The 17,335-nt window shown below is 43.5% G+C and overlaps 1 protein-coding gene across 3 annotated transcripts in view; it reads right to left on the reverse strand.

Moving 5' to 3' along the window:
- The window catches only part of TTC17 (tetratricopeptide repeat domain 17), a 55,645-nt gene extending 39,470 nt beyond the window's left edge, over nt 1-16,175 (reverse strand). The window contains exons 1-4 of one of the 3 annotated variants that reach the window (XM_083864314.1): nt 15,889-16,175; nt 3,143-3,232; nt 1,650-1,819; nt 560-671 (exon numbers count right to left, since the gene is read on the reverse strand). In XM_083864314.1, coding sequence (XP_083720440.1) covers nt 560-671; nt 1,650-1,819; nt 3,143-3,232; nt 15,889-16,104 — 588 coding nt within the window. In that variant the 5' untranslated portion in view covers nt 16,105-16,175. Of the gene's footprint in view, nt 1-559; nt 672-1,649; nt 1,820-3,142; nt 3,233-7,536; nt 7,984-13,966; nt 14,034-15,888 lie in introns of those variants that run through there. The other 2 variants (XM_083864316.1, XM_083864315.1) reach the window with 2 other exon arrangements.
- Between the last annotated feature and the right edge of the window lie 1,160 nt (nt 16,176-17,335).

The raw sequence follows: 17,335 nt of genomic DNA on the forward strand, positions 1-17,335 counted from the left end.
CGCTACATCTGCATTAGAAAATCTGCTCATATAACACTGTTGACAAACCCAATTTTCCCACCACTCTTCACCGTAACTTTTCTAAAGCAGCTGAACTTTGTACTGGTAGGGAACAATTATCCTCTGGGTTTTTACTTGGCATTCGGATACCAAATAGACATTCAGGTTTGTTAGGAGCTACCAACAAAACTGCAAACAATTTTTTTTATCTTGAATATTCATACATTTTAGAGACCCTGTTCAGCACTCTCTGTATTTCCACTGAGACAATTCACAAGCTAGTAGTAGTCCCAATGAAAGCTACCAATTCGCTAATGAAATGTGTTATGAAAACAAAATACTCCATTTTCCTAAAAACGTTCTCTAAAATAAGGCAAAAAATAACAAAAGAGAAACTGTATACCTGATGCAACAGGTATAACCTCCAATACAAGGGTACTTTAATCAGGCTCAAACTGTATTTTTAAGAAAGTGTGGAACAGTCTTGGAAGATTACAATACCTTTCAACCTTGAGAGAGAACTCTGGGGAAAAATACTTACTTGCATTTGCTCACTTACCCGCAAGTGCTGAAAAGCATGAATACTGTATGGAAGATCTAGAACTTTTGTACAGTCTGGCTGCTGCAGGTCTGGAGGCACTGGGGACTTTGTGTCTATATAGTCTTCAGGGCTGAGGACATAATAACACAGCAGGCTGCAGATTAAAATACTGCTGAAGTTCCTAAGAGACAGTATGGTAGCTGATATAGAGAGTACTCTGATTTAATCATTACAGAAATCCCTGCTTTGGGTACATTAGCCCATTTCTGTTGTATTCCCAGATTTCAGTTGTATCAGGATGTCATGACTATAGGATAAAGTAAATAAATTTGTCTGCTTTAAAGAAAATATCAACATTTGGATAGCCTCCAAAATGTATCAGTGTCAACCTAGTGTATCACTGCTGTGATTAATGATGTATCTGCCAGGCAAATGGCAACGCATGCAGAGTCTTCAACTGAAGCAAACAAACTAATCCCAAATACGGGTGATGAGAAGTCCAAATGAAGGTGGTATGACGATAAAATTGATCTTTTCCCACTTCAAGTCCTCATGTGATTATGATTAAAAAAAAAAATTAAAACAAAACGGTCATTCCTGAAGACGAATTACCAATGAAGCTGAATGTCAAGTACACTGTCTGCTCATCCTTCACTTTCTAAACACAGGGGACAAAATATGACCAGAAAGTTCAACAGCTTGGTAATCAATGGAATTTCATTCAAATTTAAGTCAAGACAGTTTCCACTAAAATAAATATCTAGCTCAAAACACTGAAAGCACACTCGAGCAAATTCAACCCTCTTCTACATGACATACTTCATTTTAATTCACGTCTGTACAGAGTAACAGTGGCAGAACTGGAAACAGGAAAAGTTTCAGGACAGGGCTAGCATAGACAGTTTGGGGGAAACGGCATTTGTACGTTGTACCTGTTCTCAACTGGTGGCAGATGTTTCAAATTTATTCCACAGTAATACAAAATAAAAACTGCCATCTAAAGAAAGTCAGTGATAGTAATTTTTCACTTGTATTTAGAGGTACTGTTTTTTCTTAATTCAGTAAAAAATCTTAGAATATAAAGCACCTTATTAAGGCATCTTATTACCGGATATCTTTGCTCTCTAAGGTGATGTATGTGCCATCGTACAGATCTAGGTCTCCCAGGGGCACCTTTGCTTTAATGCAGTCTGGATCTTCTTTATTATGCCTTTGTTCCAGCCCTGTGTCTCTGTCCTCATTTTCCTCTATATGAATCTTTTGAGCAACTAACTGTTTCTGTAGGAAAAAAAAAAAGGAAACAGAAGCACATAATACCAGTGAAAGCAAACACTATAGTTGCTACGATTCAACAGTCCAACTTTTTCCTTAGAATAAAGTTTATTTGAAAAAAATCTAAAAAATTCTCATTAAATTTTGGGAATACTTGCTTATCTTTTATAACATCTGTAGTTTTTTTGGATTTAAATGGCATATAAATACTTTCATTAGAGATAATACAACTTGAATGAGCCCTTATTTCTCCTGTTGTGCCTAGAAAGTGGGCTAGTAACATTCCAAATCCATGGCAGGCCATGTAGGAAAAGAAGAAATGGTTGCTACAAGTACATCAAATTTTTCACATTTGGCCCCCTTTTCTCCACTGTAAGACCTTGTAGAAATCATACAAGAAATTGCAACAAATCATCATCATCATCTTAACCATTCGGTGTGCTAAGTACTACTGAACATGAGTACATGTGAATAATACTGTACATGCATACCTGTGAAATGAGAAAACCTGCATTTTCAATTACAGCCATACATATTTGATTACATGCTAGTGTGAAACAGTAGAGATATATACACTAGTAGCAATTTGTACAAGAACTTATAATAGGTAACTTCAGCTGAAAGTCATTCATATACTACAAGTTGGACATTAGTAATTTCCGCAGCCCAAAAAGCTTGCAAGTATTATTCTATCCACAGCTACAATGTCTATCACCACAAAAAGAGTATGAGAAAGACTGGCTGAATACAATCACACCTGGGGCAGTCCTGCTTATTTTTCCTTTCTCCTACTTCTCCTAAATTCCCTAAAGCTACCTCTGGGGTCCATGTAGCTTTCCACTTAGTTAGTTCTCCCAATCTGATAAAACCAAAACTGGCACAAGGAAGGGGTATATGGCCAGAAGGGCTGTGAGCTGTTTGCTTACCTAACCCCTACCCTATTTAAACTTCAGTTTTTCAGTTCAAAGTTCATTAAAGCCCTTTTCAAAAGGGTGGTCTTAGACCCCTTCTCAATAATAAGTGGGCTTGAAGAAAAATAGACTATTTGCTCCATGTTCTTCGGGAATACAGTACAACAGAATCTAGTGACTTTATGCAAAAAATGTTAGGATTTATAGCTAACAACAGGGAATGATACAACTGGAGACCAGTTAGGCAGACTTGGGGCAAAAAATTATTGAGATCTGAAAAATTTTTCATTCTTTCATTGAAGAAGAACTTTGCCAGTAATAAATTATTTTCCCCATCTAAAACTATTACTATAAAGACTATGGAGAAAAAAAATCTGTATTATCAGATATTAGTTAGTACTTAAATATTATGCTTTACCTCCAGTTCTTTGAGGTAGTTAACTGTTGTTTCTTGTCTCATTAGTATTACCAAATCATGTGGGTTTCTCAAGTTCATTGGTGAATCCACCTGCAAGACATTTTAACAGGCCATCATATAAGACATTCACCTAAATACAGTGATTTTAAAATAAGGCAGTTATGTTCATTCAGTCACAGTTTGTCTGTTCAGAGGATTTCTGTCAACATCCATAATATGTCCATTATGAAAATCTGTACTTCAAATAACATTATCATTTGAGAATCCAATTCAACCCATGCTTTAACTTTAAACCTATTTTAACTTAATTGGGCACACCAGTTCTAAGCCTAAGAGGCAAATAAATTTCCACAACAAACATTACCAAAGAGTACCTACTGCTGAAATATTAGATACATTAAACTGCAATCACAGAAACTTACTTTGTTCTGTAACTTTAAAATTCCTCCAGCACATCTCTCAAAAGACATAAAGTAGTTCAGCTTCAACTCCTCTCTGCAACTAATTTAACACACTGGCCATACCATTAGGATCTATTGCCTTCAGGATTAATAAGTAAAGGAATGGAATCAGGAGGGAAGCAGGTGAAGACTGAAAACTCTGTTACAGAAGACCACACTACAGCTTCCATAGCTATGCACAATAGTTTACAGCTCCATGAAGAGGGACATTAGAGGCAGGTCACAGATAGAGCAGTTACACATCAGCCCCTGGCTGGGCTCAGTAAATGATGGCACTTCACCCCACAGCTGAAACACCCCAGCCTTGTCCTCATGCCCAACTCTGCTGCCTCACTGGGTGGGGGAAAGCCCTTGCAGTGGAGAAGGTGGTGTAGCAGCAGCTGAGCTGATGCAAAGGTTCACTTGCAGGCTCTTGCAGCCCTGTTTCCTCCCATATGTCAGTGTGAGAGCAGTACACTGGCTGCACACCAGCTGTGGTGACCACCAGGATCTCCTGGAAGCTAACCCAAACTCAGGAGCTGAAGAGAACGTAGCTCCCTCCTGGTTGTTTTGTCTGAACTAGTAAACTAAATTAGTTCATGAAGGATTCAATGAGCATGAGAACAGAAGCAAGGAAATGGGAGTATGTGATGACAGGATGAAAAGACCAGGTGACAAGGACAGCAACATCTCACACTTTTAACATGACTGTTAGATGATCTACATCAAGATATTTTTCCTGGATCTGCTCAGTTTCCATTCAAGCTTTCAGAATACAGAACCAGCTGCTGCATGAAGATGTGAGCACTTAGCTGTTTGTTAGCACTGATATCTCTAAATGGGCTCTTCACCCCCATGACATCTATGCAAATTTGATGACAATTTAATGGAAAAGTCTGCCATATATACAGGTGCAGGAGAACTTCCTGAGCTCCAGTTCTTCCTTTTTTGTCACCTTTCTGAGTAGTTTGGACAAATTTCTGTTACACTCTCTTACTGCAGTAAACTGCATCTCCAGAATATTTCCTGGTCACCCTAATGTGTCCTGTCAACAGACTGTGCCTTAGGCTGTATTCGTTTGGTTGTGACTCACAGAAGAAGCTCAAATCTACTTTCTTTGGACTACTGACTATGAAGTCTACATTTGTTTTAAGATTCTTGACTGAGTAAGGACCTTGTCCTCTGAGATATAAACTCTTGTTCCTTTTACTAAATCCTATATGTGGTTTTGGCTAATTTGGCTTTTCCAAAACAAAAGCTGGACTGCTTCTTTTAGTACGGAGCCATTCTGATGCGTGGTTATCTATACAGTCCAAACAGTTATGTATAATTAATTTTTTCCCTTAACAAGTTAATTCTCTTATATCACCAGATGAGTAGAAAATAATGGGTGCTACTGACATTAGTCCATTTTTACACTATGAATTTGGAGACTGTGGATTCAAAAACTGTTGCAAATAAAAGATGACCAAGTATCCACCATGATGCAGAGAAAACAGAAAATATAATTTCAAAAAAATCTAACTATTTTGTTAATCAAAGTATTAAAGTCTACGGTATTTCGTTCACAGTCATATTTCCTATTTCCTCCTATGGGCCCCACCTCACTTTGAATTGGTTGCACACAAAGCCTGAGTTATGCACTGAATGTAACATGGTTTATGCCTCATTTGCTAAAGAAACTACTGTGGAATGTGCAAATGAATGAGAGATAAATTTGCAAAGAAAATAAGTTTCACTGTGTTTAAAGCACTTCATCACCCAATTCCAAAATAGCACTGCTCATCTGACATCTAAAGGCTGCTTGCATGATACTACACAGTCACTGAGGGCAAAGTCAACTATCAGCTTCACTTTCAGTGACAAACAGCATCTGGGCAGACAATTCTGGAGAAAGTTATGGAGGTGTCACCAGCTAGAAAACCTTATTCTGAAAGATGAAGCGTCTTGGCTTCTCATTCCTTCAGAAACAGAATGATATTCAGGGCTGGCTTCTGTTTTTAACTTTTGGTAAGACAGTCTCATGAGAGGTCTGAATTTAGTATTGGAGAATTTGGAGTGGTATGTTACCAACCCAGTGTGAGTGGGTTGACAGGAAAGCAATGTACTAAGTGCCACACTCCCATCAACTACTATCTGGCAGCAAAAACCAAAGTTTCAGCAACCAAACAGCAACATCACTGAATTAATTAATGAAGTTATGTCAATCTACCAGGAAGTTAAGGATATTTTTCTTTAGTCTTGAGATTTTCCTTTCACATTTGACTCGTTTTGTAACCAGCAAGTAATTACTTTTTAATAACAGCAGAATCCTTCAGCCTAGTAGAAAGTTAACCTTATCAGTGTGTAAACACAAAGCTCCTAACACAGAATTTTAGTAGTTGTTTTGGCTTTGCATGGCAAGGGGTGGCTACTGTGAGAAGCTGCCAGGAGCTTCCCCCAAGTCCAACAGAGAAGACTCCAGCTGGCTCCAAGGTGGACTCACTGCTGGCCAAGGCTGAGCCCATCACTGACTGTGTGATAACACATTTAGGAAGGGAAAAGAAGTTATGGGGGGCAGAAAAGAGAAGTGAGTATATGCAAGAAAAATAGTTCTGTAGATACCAAGGTCAGTGGAGGAGTGGAGAAGCTGTTCCAGGTGCCAGAGCAGAGATTTCCATACAGCCTGTTGTGAAGACAAGAAGAAGCAGGTTGTCCCCTGCAGCCCATCAGGGAGCAGAGATCCACATGCAGCCTAGAAAGGACCTCACACTAGAGCAGGGGGATACCCAAAGGAAGTTATGAACTTCTGGGAAGCACACACTGGAGTAGGATTTTTGACAGGACCTGTGGCCCTCCAGGGGACCCATATTGGAGCAGCCTGTTCCTGAAAGATGGCATCTTGGAGGGACCCTGTGATAGCCCATGAGAATGAACCACACCGGAGGAGTACAAGGAGGACTTCCTCCTGTGGAAAAGACACTGGAGCATGGGAAGGAGTTCTTCCTTGGAGGAAGCTGTAGTAAAACCACTGTGTGATGAACTGACCACAATGCCCATTCCCCTCATCCTACTGTATCATCTAAGGGGAGGAGGTAGGGAATTAGGCATAAAGTTAAGTCCAGGAACAAAAGGATGGGTTCCTGGACCCATCTAAGTGGGTATCTTCAAGATTTGCTTGTATTTCTCATTACCCTACTCTGATCTGATTTGTAATAAATTAACTAATTTCCAAGTTGAGTCTTTTCTGCCTGTGGTGGTAACGGGTGAGTGATCTCTCCCTGTCCTTATCCAAGCTCTTGAGCCTTCTTTTGTACTTTCTGTCCCCCATGCACCTGAGGAGTGATAAAGCAGCTTTGGTAGGCATCTGGTAAGCTCTTCATTACCCCCTTCTCTGTAGTGAAAGACAGATGGCTTTTGAACTGAAACTTATTCATCTCAGATCCAATCAGCAACACTGTCAAGACTTACAGTTCATTACCCAGCTTTTTACAACACCCCTCCCTATATCAAACACATTTTCTTCACAGTGCCAGCCATTTCTACAGCAGGAAAAAGACAAAGCTGACATACTCGCTGTGAAGAGCACCAATACTGTGTTTGCAATGACACCTCATGAAGAATACAGTAAGTTGCAAACAAAGGTTTGTATCTGCATAACTTGCACAGCACAGATATGAGTAGCAGCAGTGGTAAAGATAAGTGGGAAGCAGGATATGCTGAAATCAGGAAGACACACTTGAAGCCCTGCAGGGCTCGTTACATGGATGCTCACACATCCCTCATGCTGCTCGTGCTCAAGTTTCACCTAGCTTCTTGCTTTCCTGTGCAGCCACATCCTCAAACCAGGAAAATTATACCCTGAATAAAACCATAAAATATCTCAGAACTTTCTTGTGAGCTGCTGCTTATTAAAATTCAAAGAGATAGCAACATACCCCAAAGATTTGGAAAAGCCCTCAGAGCTTCACTCACCTGTCAAATAATTCTTTAGTCAGAAATACAATAGTCCAAATAAAAGGTACTTGATGGATACCTAGAGACTGTTCTGGATGATGCCCCTTCCTTCCCACAAGACTCTAGGTAGATTTCAGAGGATACTGGTTTCACTCAGTCTCATGTCATGCTTGTGCTCTTACAAACACTTGCCACTTCACCACACGGCAAACACAGCCTCACAGTGTGGAGAGTGGAGTCTCCTGCGCCACAACAGATGCTTTGTCCAACTCACTCATTTTTAACTCAAAGTGTTTGGCTCATGGCAAAGCACCACATTCATTTACTCTTCCTCCAAAGTGCTGAAACTGTAACATGCAAGATGAAGCACTTGAAATGCAAGAATTTGACTTCAATTCCAACACAGTAAACAGGGAAAAAAAGAGTTGTGCTGAAAAGCTTTCTTTGAACTTTGACAGCTACTGTAGTTACATTGCAGAAAGCCTGCCAGAAAAACACTTTTAGAATAAATGTTCTCTGTTCAACTTTGCCCAAAGGTGAAAGTTTCTTTATAAAGCACAGTTCAAATTTATTCACTGTCACAAAGTACACCAAGAACCTGATTCAGCAAGAAACACACAGAATTTGTGTAATGAAAAAAGACATCAAGTTGAATCAAACCCTGAAGTTTTAGAGTCTCCTATGTTACCTCCATATATCAAAGTCTCTCAACAATTAGACTTGGAAGCCTTGCCAAACCTTCCAGCATATTTTTCCCAACATTGCATCAGGAAGTAAAATTTTTAAATGAGGGCCTATGAATGCCTCAGTCAACTATTTTTAAGTAAGTTTTTTTAAAGTACTGTGGAAACCCCACTGTTAACTGAGGCCCAGGCACATCAGAATCAGAACAGCTGCTAGAGCCTCTGCAGATCTTAAAAGCCTTATACTACATGCAGAAGGCAGATTATTAGAGAAAGAAGCTGTAGAACACACTGTATCAAACAATGACATACAGAAAAATGGGCTCCCCGTATTTGTTTTATAGGCAGTGAAAACTGTACAAAATAAAGGCAACTCCCCCTCCAACAGGCTGGAACTTCTTGCAGTCTTGAGGGGGAGCCAAGGATCTGAAAACTGGTGTTTGTCTTTTCGTATATTCTTGCTGTCTTGAGATACTTTACACTCCAACATGATGCTACATGGCATTTCTGAGGAAGCCACAAAAAAATCTTTACAGCTTTCAGTGCAAGACTCTCTAGGCATCAAGTCGAACTACAAAACTGGAAAATAAATTCTTTGACTCATCCAAATGATAAGTAGGCAGTGTCAGAAGATACTTATTCCAAGGAAAGTCACTAAAAATTTCACACAGAAAAATGATGTTGAAATGAGTTTTTATAAGTAGTGAGCCATTTAAAAGCTTACTGCTGCAGAATCTGTCAGCAAACAGCACTAGGTATTTTAATATTATTAATACTAGCTGTGCTACAGGGAAAACACAAATTTTAAACACTTGTAGCCCTTCAGAAATAAAACCTAACAAAGTTGCAATATTATTGAGTAGCTCTGCTCAACTGAGATCACACAAGTTATGAATATCCCAGGTAACAGATCTAAATACATCAAAGGGAAACAGACTTTACTTTGGAACACCATGTGTCCAGTGTGTTGCTGGTCATACTTAAGGGTATAAATTTCCAACTTGTATATTCTAGGTAAGGTTTATAGCCTTCAGTAGCCAGATGCTCAGATGAATCAAAACAGGAGATGGAGAGATCACTCAGGTATACATCAGTAATGATGCAAGTACTTTCTTTCATAGGAACAGACTGGTTCTTGATGTCTGCTCACTGGCAAATACTAAAAATTTCAAGCATTCCAATATTGAAAATACAGACAGAAAGACTAATTATTAGACTTACAAGATATCTAAAAAATATTAACCCTGAGTAGAACTTCTTCAGCAAATGAACAACAGAAAACACATTATTTTTTTCTGTTAAACTTTGAGAGAAAATACTTTATCCAGCAGTGTATTTTTGAAGTAGGCAGGTACATGAAATAACAGTGGATTTCAGAATCTTGCTGACTTTGCTCTTTTGGGCTTTGGCGGGGTCTTCATGCAAAACATGTGCTTGGGCCAATTCCAAGGCTACCCTTCAGCTGTGAAGCTCACAATACAGGGAAGGCATTCCAGGCACCAAGTGTAACTCTCACCACAGAATAACCAGTTTTAAACAGTTGATTTGTATCATCTTTGCAGATTGTCCAACCCTCACCTAAAAGGTGACAGAACACAGGATCAGAGGCCAGGAAATCAAAGTGTGAGGATCCTAAGAGAAACGGGCCCTGGGAACACACTGTGTCCAGAGGACAAAGGCTGTATAAAACCACCAGGAGCTGAGGAATGAGCACAACATGCCTAGACACGGCCAGAGCCACTGCTACGGCATTCTGGATTCACAGTCTGAACCACCTTGCCATGTACTGCCATGCTCAGCTAAACCCAGACATCTCTGCACTAAAGCTTTTTTGTCAGGAGTCAAAACCTGGCATAATATCCCCTGCTGGATTGTGGCAGGTGTGAGGGGCACAGCCACCAACAGCTGCAGCTCAGCAGCCCTTGGGATCTGCCTCTTAGTTCCTCCACCTCAGACACAAATCTGACTGCTGAGTTGAGAGCAGCGGAAACTACTTCTCCACTGCTGCTCCACTGAATGAAACATTTGCATTTCTGATGCCACATACGGGCTACCGCAAGACCTATTTTTATAAATTCGGATCTAGTCATGATGTTCACAGCGACACAGAAATACAAAGGCTGTGCTCTGCTGAGAGCAGGCAGTGCTGGTGAAGTGCAGCTCTAAATCTCCACCTGGACAAGAACATTAAGCAACTCAGCAACACACTACACAAAATGTTCAGGTTCAAAAATTTCTTATACATTTATGTAAAGGCAGAAAACTTAAAGGGTTGGGTTTTTTAAACTACTATTTCATACCACATGATGGCCTGATGGCCTATGGTCCTCTGGTGATCAAGAGAAGTTCTAAACCAGAACAAGTTTTCCTTTTCTTGAGGAAAACCTTACCTATGCCTCAGAACCATCCTGCTCCAGCTCATCACCCTAGGGTTGGATAATATCTAATGAACTACAGAACATCCAAACCAACCAGCCCAGATGTCTCTGCACACCCTCATATGGAGGCACTGACAACTCTTTTGGGGGAAGGCATGGCTCCACCTCACACACTTCAGTAAAAATTAACAATTTTTTTAATGTATGTGTGTGGTTTTTTGTTTCCTTTTTTGTTGCTGCTAACACACAACAGATTTGGAAGGATAAGAAATTCAGTCAAGTAAGAGTTCATACAACCAAGCAAACTAAGCTTTAGAGTAAGAGCAAAGCAAACATTCACCTGCCATTTCCAAGACAGAACTAAGTGGCTACTTAATGTATCACAGAAGTTGTTTTGGTAAACAGCAAATGACTTTTTATTTGGCTGCACTAGAATCTCAGCTTTCCTTCAGTTTGGATGGCTGCTTTTCCTGTATTCTTGAGCACATGGAGTGCTGCTCTCATCTCAACCTGTTAGCATACACGTGCACTCAGATGCCAGACAGAGCAATGCATTAACCAGCTCTAAAGCCATCCATGAATCAACTTGCCTTGCTGCTGCTCGAGGTGCACTCGCACTCAAATCTGCAACCAAACTAACAACTGGTAGGTATTGTCTCCTGTCTCTACTGCACTAAGCCAGAGTGAAGCACACTACAGCACTGCAGGAAATTCAGATGTCACATTCATTGAGCAGCTGGTTGTCTTAGTCCCAAAAAAGCCAGTCAGTACTGCTCTTTGACACTCCTCTCCAGATCATCTCTCACAAACTTCAAAACACATGACAATGTATTAAAACTAAAACAACTTTTTGGCAAGTCAGATTCCTTGCCAGGGGCTCTTTGCTCCTGACAACGCTTTCCCAATCCTGCTTTGGATCATCTGCCTGGAAGGTTTCTGTGCTTCTTGTAATTTAATTACTCTGACCTAACTTCTTCAGTTTACAGCAGTCCACAAAAAGGCAGTCCTTGCTTACTCAGTTTTAATCACCTCCATCAAGGCATCTCTAGAAAGACCCTACCTCAGCTCTGGTATGTCAGGTCTCTGAGCCATGGTAGTAGTTGGTCCCCACCATTAAAGCTATGAATGACTGTATTCTGCACTGCATTTAATCTGACAACCGTTTGTCCTCTCTTTATGCCGGGTTTCTCCCTTCTCTTGAAGAACACTAGTATTTCTGTAGAGTGACTAGCTTCCCTACTGACAGACAAGCACTGTCTAAAATCAGTTATTTATTAGCCTGAACTTTATACTGGGAGTTGTGAAATGGCTTATAAACATGTGCACTGAGCAGATACAATCTCATTAAAGAGAGACGATTACTCAGTCCCTGGCTTTGCAAGAGCACATATTTGAAGGTAGACTCAGACTAAAAGAAGAACATGAACTGATCCAGAGAATGATGTCTTTGATCTGAAAACCAGCTACTAGAGCAACAGATACAACTTGATGGCTTTTTTTCTTGATGGCTGAGACTTTGAAATATTACATGCACTGCTAGTAATTTATTTGGTCAGTTAGAAATGCTCACTAGAAACTTTAACAACAGTGCCTACTTAGTAAGTATTCTTGATCACTAGATGAGATCTTGCTGATATATGGAAAATTGTTCAGTCTGTGTTAATTTTGCCACTGCTGCCAGGTTGTTGTATCACTGGAAATCAAGTCTGAGCTAGGGTATACCTGTGGTCTTGCGTCACAGAAAAGTCAATCTCACTTGAATGCTTGACTGTAATCTCACATTAAATGCTTGCACCATTGCTGCACTGTAAGGAGAAACAGCTAAGGGAGATTTTAGGTCAATAATGTATAATAATCTCACCTTTCTTCCCTCAAACACATTCCAGCAACTATATTCTGTACTTAGGTCAGGATCTGTGACTCCTGCTGTCAGCTCCTCATCCATAGTGCACTTTGGTATAACAAGGGAAACAAAGCTCTCAGTAGCAAACTCAAAGCTACAAGGAAGTCAGTAATCACTGGTGCTCATCTGCATTTCCACAGATAGAGGCTCATTTAGCAGTGGGAATGTCTGGGTCTTACTACCAATTAAGTTTTGCCTACATCTTAATTATATAGGCTTCATTCAGATAAACTGAAGTAGTCCAAGTGAAAACCAAGTCTATACCTCTCCAAAAAGCTGGTATCTTTGAAGATGTGTTTCAGACTTTAATAATGCTCATATTTCCAAAACTAAATCTCATAAATGCTAATTAATATCACCACTCTTTGCCACCAGCAGCCACTTCCAGCCAGAGACTGCTGTCCTGGAAGCATTGCAATGAGCAGTGCAAGGTCCAACAATGGCTGACCACCAGCATCATCCCTCAGAGATCAATACCAATCGTTACTAACACAGCTCTTTACTACTTTACTCAGCGATAAAAAAGAACCACAAGCTTGGTGTCCTCTGCAAACGTGGGGTAGGGTGGTCATTGCAGGGCTGCAGCAAGACAAGGTGATGGAGAATGGGCTGACAGGGACCGGTCTCATGAAGGCAACAACAGCAACCACAAGCCCATGGGATGAAATAGCCCCATGCAGTAGGAAAGGCTGGGGCTGAACAAAAATTAACTTTCCAGAAATGGCATTTGGGCTCTGCTGGGCAGGCAGCAGTGAGCCCTTGCAGCTGAGGCAGCCAACTGCACCTGGGCTGCAGCAGCACGGCTGGAGCCAACTGGGCAAGGGGTGGGATCGTGCCCCTCCACCAGGCCCCATGGGAAAGTGCCTGCTTCAGCCTTCTGTCCTCCCTCTGAGGGCCAGCAAAGCCCATCTGAGGTGGTGAGGGCCCTGGAGCATGTAAACATGCAGAGGTTCTCACTGCCAGTGAATCACAGAGTATCTCAAGTTAGAACAGAGGACCCATGAGTTCTCCTGATATGTAACAACTTAATGAAGATTATTCTGAAAAATTAAAGCAAAGGAATGGTCTGCAGTGAAGTTTGGGGCTTTTGTCCTGTTAATAAGTTCTTGATATTAGGAGGAGAGCTTAAATATTTTGGAATATTGTGGTTCTGCCAATGAACTGATAAATCACTTACAAATCCTCCAAGTGCTGTCGAGATGCTGCTTGACCTCTGACACATTTGATGCTGTGACCACTTTGCAGGGGAGCCTGTTCCACTGACTGATCGCCCTGTCTGTGAAGAACCTTCTCCTAATGCCCAGTCTGAACTTTTCCTTGACACAGCTTCAGTCCATTTCCTCATGTCCTCTCACCAGTCACCAGAGAGAGATCAGCACCCGCCCCTCCACTGCCTTGCCTGAGGAAGCTGTAAGCTTGGATGAGGTCTCCTCAGAACTAAGGTGAACAGCTGAGTGACCCTGGCTGCTTTTTGTAAATCTTACCCTTAAGAGCTTCCATCCTCCTGGTTGCTCTCCTTTGGGAGGGAACACAGTCTAAGAGTTTAATGTCCTTATCCTGAGGCACCCAAAACTGCATGCAGCATGCAAGGTGGGACTGCACCAGTGCAGTGTAGAGTGGGACAACAGGTGGAGACTGTTACTTTTGCTGTTAACTATTAAACCCACTACTACGTTTTGGCACTTAAAACAACATTGAAGTTCACTAAAAAACTTGTTCAGTGATTCCCCAAAACACAAATAAGTGGAAAAAATGAAATTCAGAGGTGCCATGAAGAGTTGGCAACAGCAGTAACCACAAATTTAAATATCATTTTCATGTGAGCCACAGACATGACAGTAACAGATGCCAAAATGCATCTAATTACAAAAAAATCACTGGACAATTCACAGCATTACATTCCAGGTACTGAAGAATCTGGCTCCTCATATTCCAAGTAATAGCATAATTATAATTGGAATTTCCTTGCTGGAAATAGGTGAATTGATTTCGACCATACAAGTAAGAGAAGTTATTCCACAGATACTGTTTTCTCACCTCACCTACAGGCTTTGAGAACTTGACAGAGGGAGCATGGGAATGCCCCTGCTTACAAAGCATTTGGAATGCAAATAATAGAGAAGACTAATGCATAGCAATGCACACAGTGGAAGCTTCTACCTGTACCATCAGTTAGCTGACATCATGAGAGACCATTCCTTAAAATCAGTAATGAATTTAGCTAAAAAGATTTTTCAAGACATTTTATCTAATTGGATTTTTCCAAGTCACAGCTGCTTTTTCAAAATCAACACTTGACTCAAATTTTATAATATACAGTCAGTATACACACAGAGATGCTTCCAGACCATTATTATATACTGCACCACTTCCCCACTATGCTAAGCGAGGAAAGGAGATGAGATAGCACTAGAAGCGCTGTCATTAACTAATTTATTATTAATGATGGTGTCAGAGCGCCTGGATCCACCCAGACAGCCGAAGTGCCCCAGAACCATAAAGACAGCAGGAGTTTCCTGCAGAGAAAAGTCTGCTCCACCTGCCTGAGGGCCTCAATGTATTTTGACAGGAAAACCCAAATCTCCACAAATGAAAGGCGATAATGGACACTCATGTCTCCACGCCTTTGTACAGGGGGAAGGACACATGGCTTGCTACAGCCACCAACTCCTCCACTCCAGAGGGAAACAGGGAGATCGGACACAAAAGTACATTTCTAGTGCTGCTCCCTTTACAATAAAGAGGAAGGCGAGCAACTAAGAAAAAGCCTAAACACGAGATACAGATCGACTCTTTCAAGCCGCCCAGTGAAGGCGAGGCACAGCTCACTATCAAATAAAGACATTTTGACTAAACCCACGCACAGGGCGCGAGTGTGCCCCTGCACCGAGCACACCCGCCACTGTTTCTCTTTCCTCCTCCCAGCGGGAAGGAAAAGCGGCCGGGTGGGGTGCGGATGTGAAAAATCGCAAACTCACTGACCTGTCCTCCCCGGGCCGGCCCCGCTCGGGTCCCGCTGCTTTCGCCGCCACAGCGGGACCCGGCCCGGTGCCGGCGGCTCCCGGAGCGGCCTCCAGGCAGGAACCGCCGCCTCTCCGAGCAGAGCTCCAGCCGAAACCCATTCTGGGCTCGCCCCGACCCGCCGGCCGCCCCTCCCGCTGCCTCGGCCCGGGGCCCCGGCGGATCCGAGCCACGTTTCACGGGACGCCAGCGGGAGCGCCCGGCACCGCCGTCCGGCTGCGGCCGGGCAGGGGCAGGGCTGTGCCCCGGGCCGAGGAGCCCCGGGCAGCCCAGGGCAGAGCGGGGCTCGGGGCAGAGCGGGCTGCGGGCGAGCGGCGGCGCGGACAGGGCTCCCCGTGCCCCCGCAGCCGGGCGGGCAGCGCCCCGCGTCCCTCGGGCCGCTCACCTGCTGCTGGATCTTCCCGTCCTCCGTGACCACCCAGTGGGTGGTGGCAGCGGCGGGCCGCGTCCCCGAGGCCAGCAGCGAGCACAGGCCCAGCGCCCAGCCGGAGAAGACCCAAACCCGCCCCAGCCCGCCCCGCCCGGACGCTCCAGCCGCCGCCATCTTCCCCAATCCCGGCCTGCTCGCAGCCCCCGGAACCGGAACGGCCGCCGCCGCCATTTTGGGAGCGGGCGGTGCCGCGCTGGGGCCGGGGCGGTGCCCGGGGCGGTACCGGAGCTCCCGGCCGAGCGCTCCCAGTCTCGGAGCAGCCCGGGCCGAGGGGCGGCACAGCAGCGGGGCGCGGCCCTGGAGCGCCGTTCCAGCCCCGCGCACCGACCGCCCCGCGCGGGAAGCCGCGTCCGGTCAACGGCGTCTTCCCCGCAGCGCCGGTAACGGTGGGGCCGCTGTCCCGAGCACAAGGCCGGCGGTAAACGCCAATAAGCGCCCTGTGGCGACACGCTGAACGCTTCAATTTAAAAGAGGTAATTTTTGTCCGGGGTACACTGGAACATTTGCCGCGAGGGCTCGAGGGAACGCTTTTGTGCCCGGCACAAACCAAGCCGGACATGCACACACAGTGAATGGCAGCCCCGCCGGGAGCTGGGCCCAGTGAGCTCTGAGAGCTCATCCCGCCTTTTCTCTGTTAGTGCTTTTCAGTCACACAGCAAAACCTGAACCTTTCCTTTCCTGTTCTAGTTGACAGTAAACACCAACCCAGCAGCAAGAGCCTGTTTCCCCAGTACCGAGAGAAATCTAAAAGCTGCCACCTTCAAATTTTGTTCTGTTCGATCTTTCTGCAGTCCTACTTCTTGAGAACATCAAACTTTCCAGCGCTAATCTATTAAACAGCAACATTTGCTCGCAACTCAAACTCCTTAAGTAGAAACAAGAACAAGTTTACAAATGGTGTGTCACTTGTTTAAAGGATTCAGTTTCTATCAGACTAGAGAAAATATCGCACAAGTATGATAGTTCCTTACTGCTGCCAGTTTTCAATCAGGCGTATTACAGATTCTACAAAAAACCCCTAGGCTGCCCTTCCAAGCGGCTCTTGCTCTATCGTAAGTGTCAGGAAATCCACAAACGCCAGAGGTTCATGTCCAAAAAGGAGACAGAAGATTGCTACAAGTTCATTGGAATAAAGGGAGAGTCTCTCTCGGGGTGTCGGAGGGCGCCCCTCCTTTTATCCAAACTCCGGGCGCGGTGCCCTCTCCTTTCCCCTCTGGCTGAGGTACTCAGGAGGCACAGCCTTCCCCAGCTGCCTTCCACGTATTCCCCCCCTCAATCTACCATTTCACCCCAAAGCTCAGAAACTCAGGCTGTGCAGACCCTTGGCTGTTTCAGGGGCCGAGCTGTCTGGGCTCTGCAACAAACCCGCTGCCCAAAGTTAGGGGAGACATCAGGACCCCTT

The sequence above is a fragment of the Zosterops lateralis genome (assembly GCF_965231275.1).
Source record: "Zosterops lateralis genome assembly, chromosome: 6".
Taxonomy (NCBI): domain Eukaryota; kingdom Metazoa; phylum Chordata; class Aves; order Passeriformes; family Zosteropidae; genus Zosterops; species Zosterops lateralis.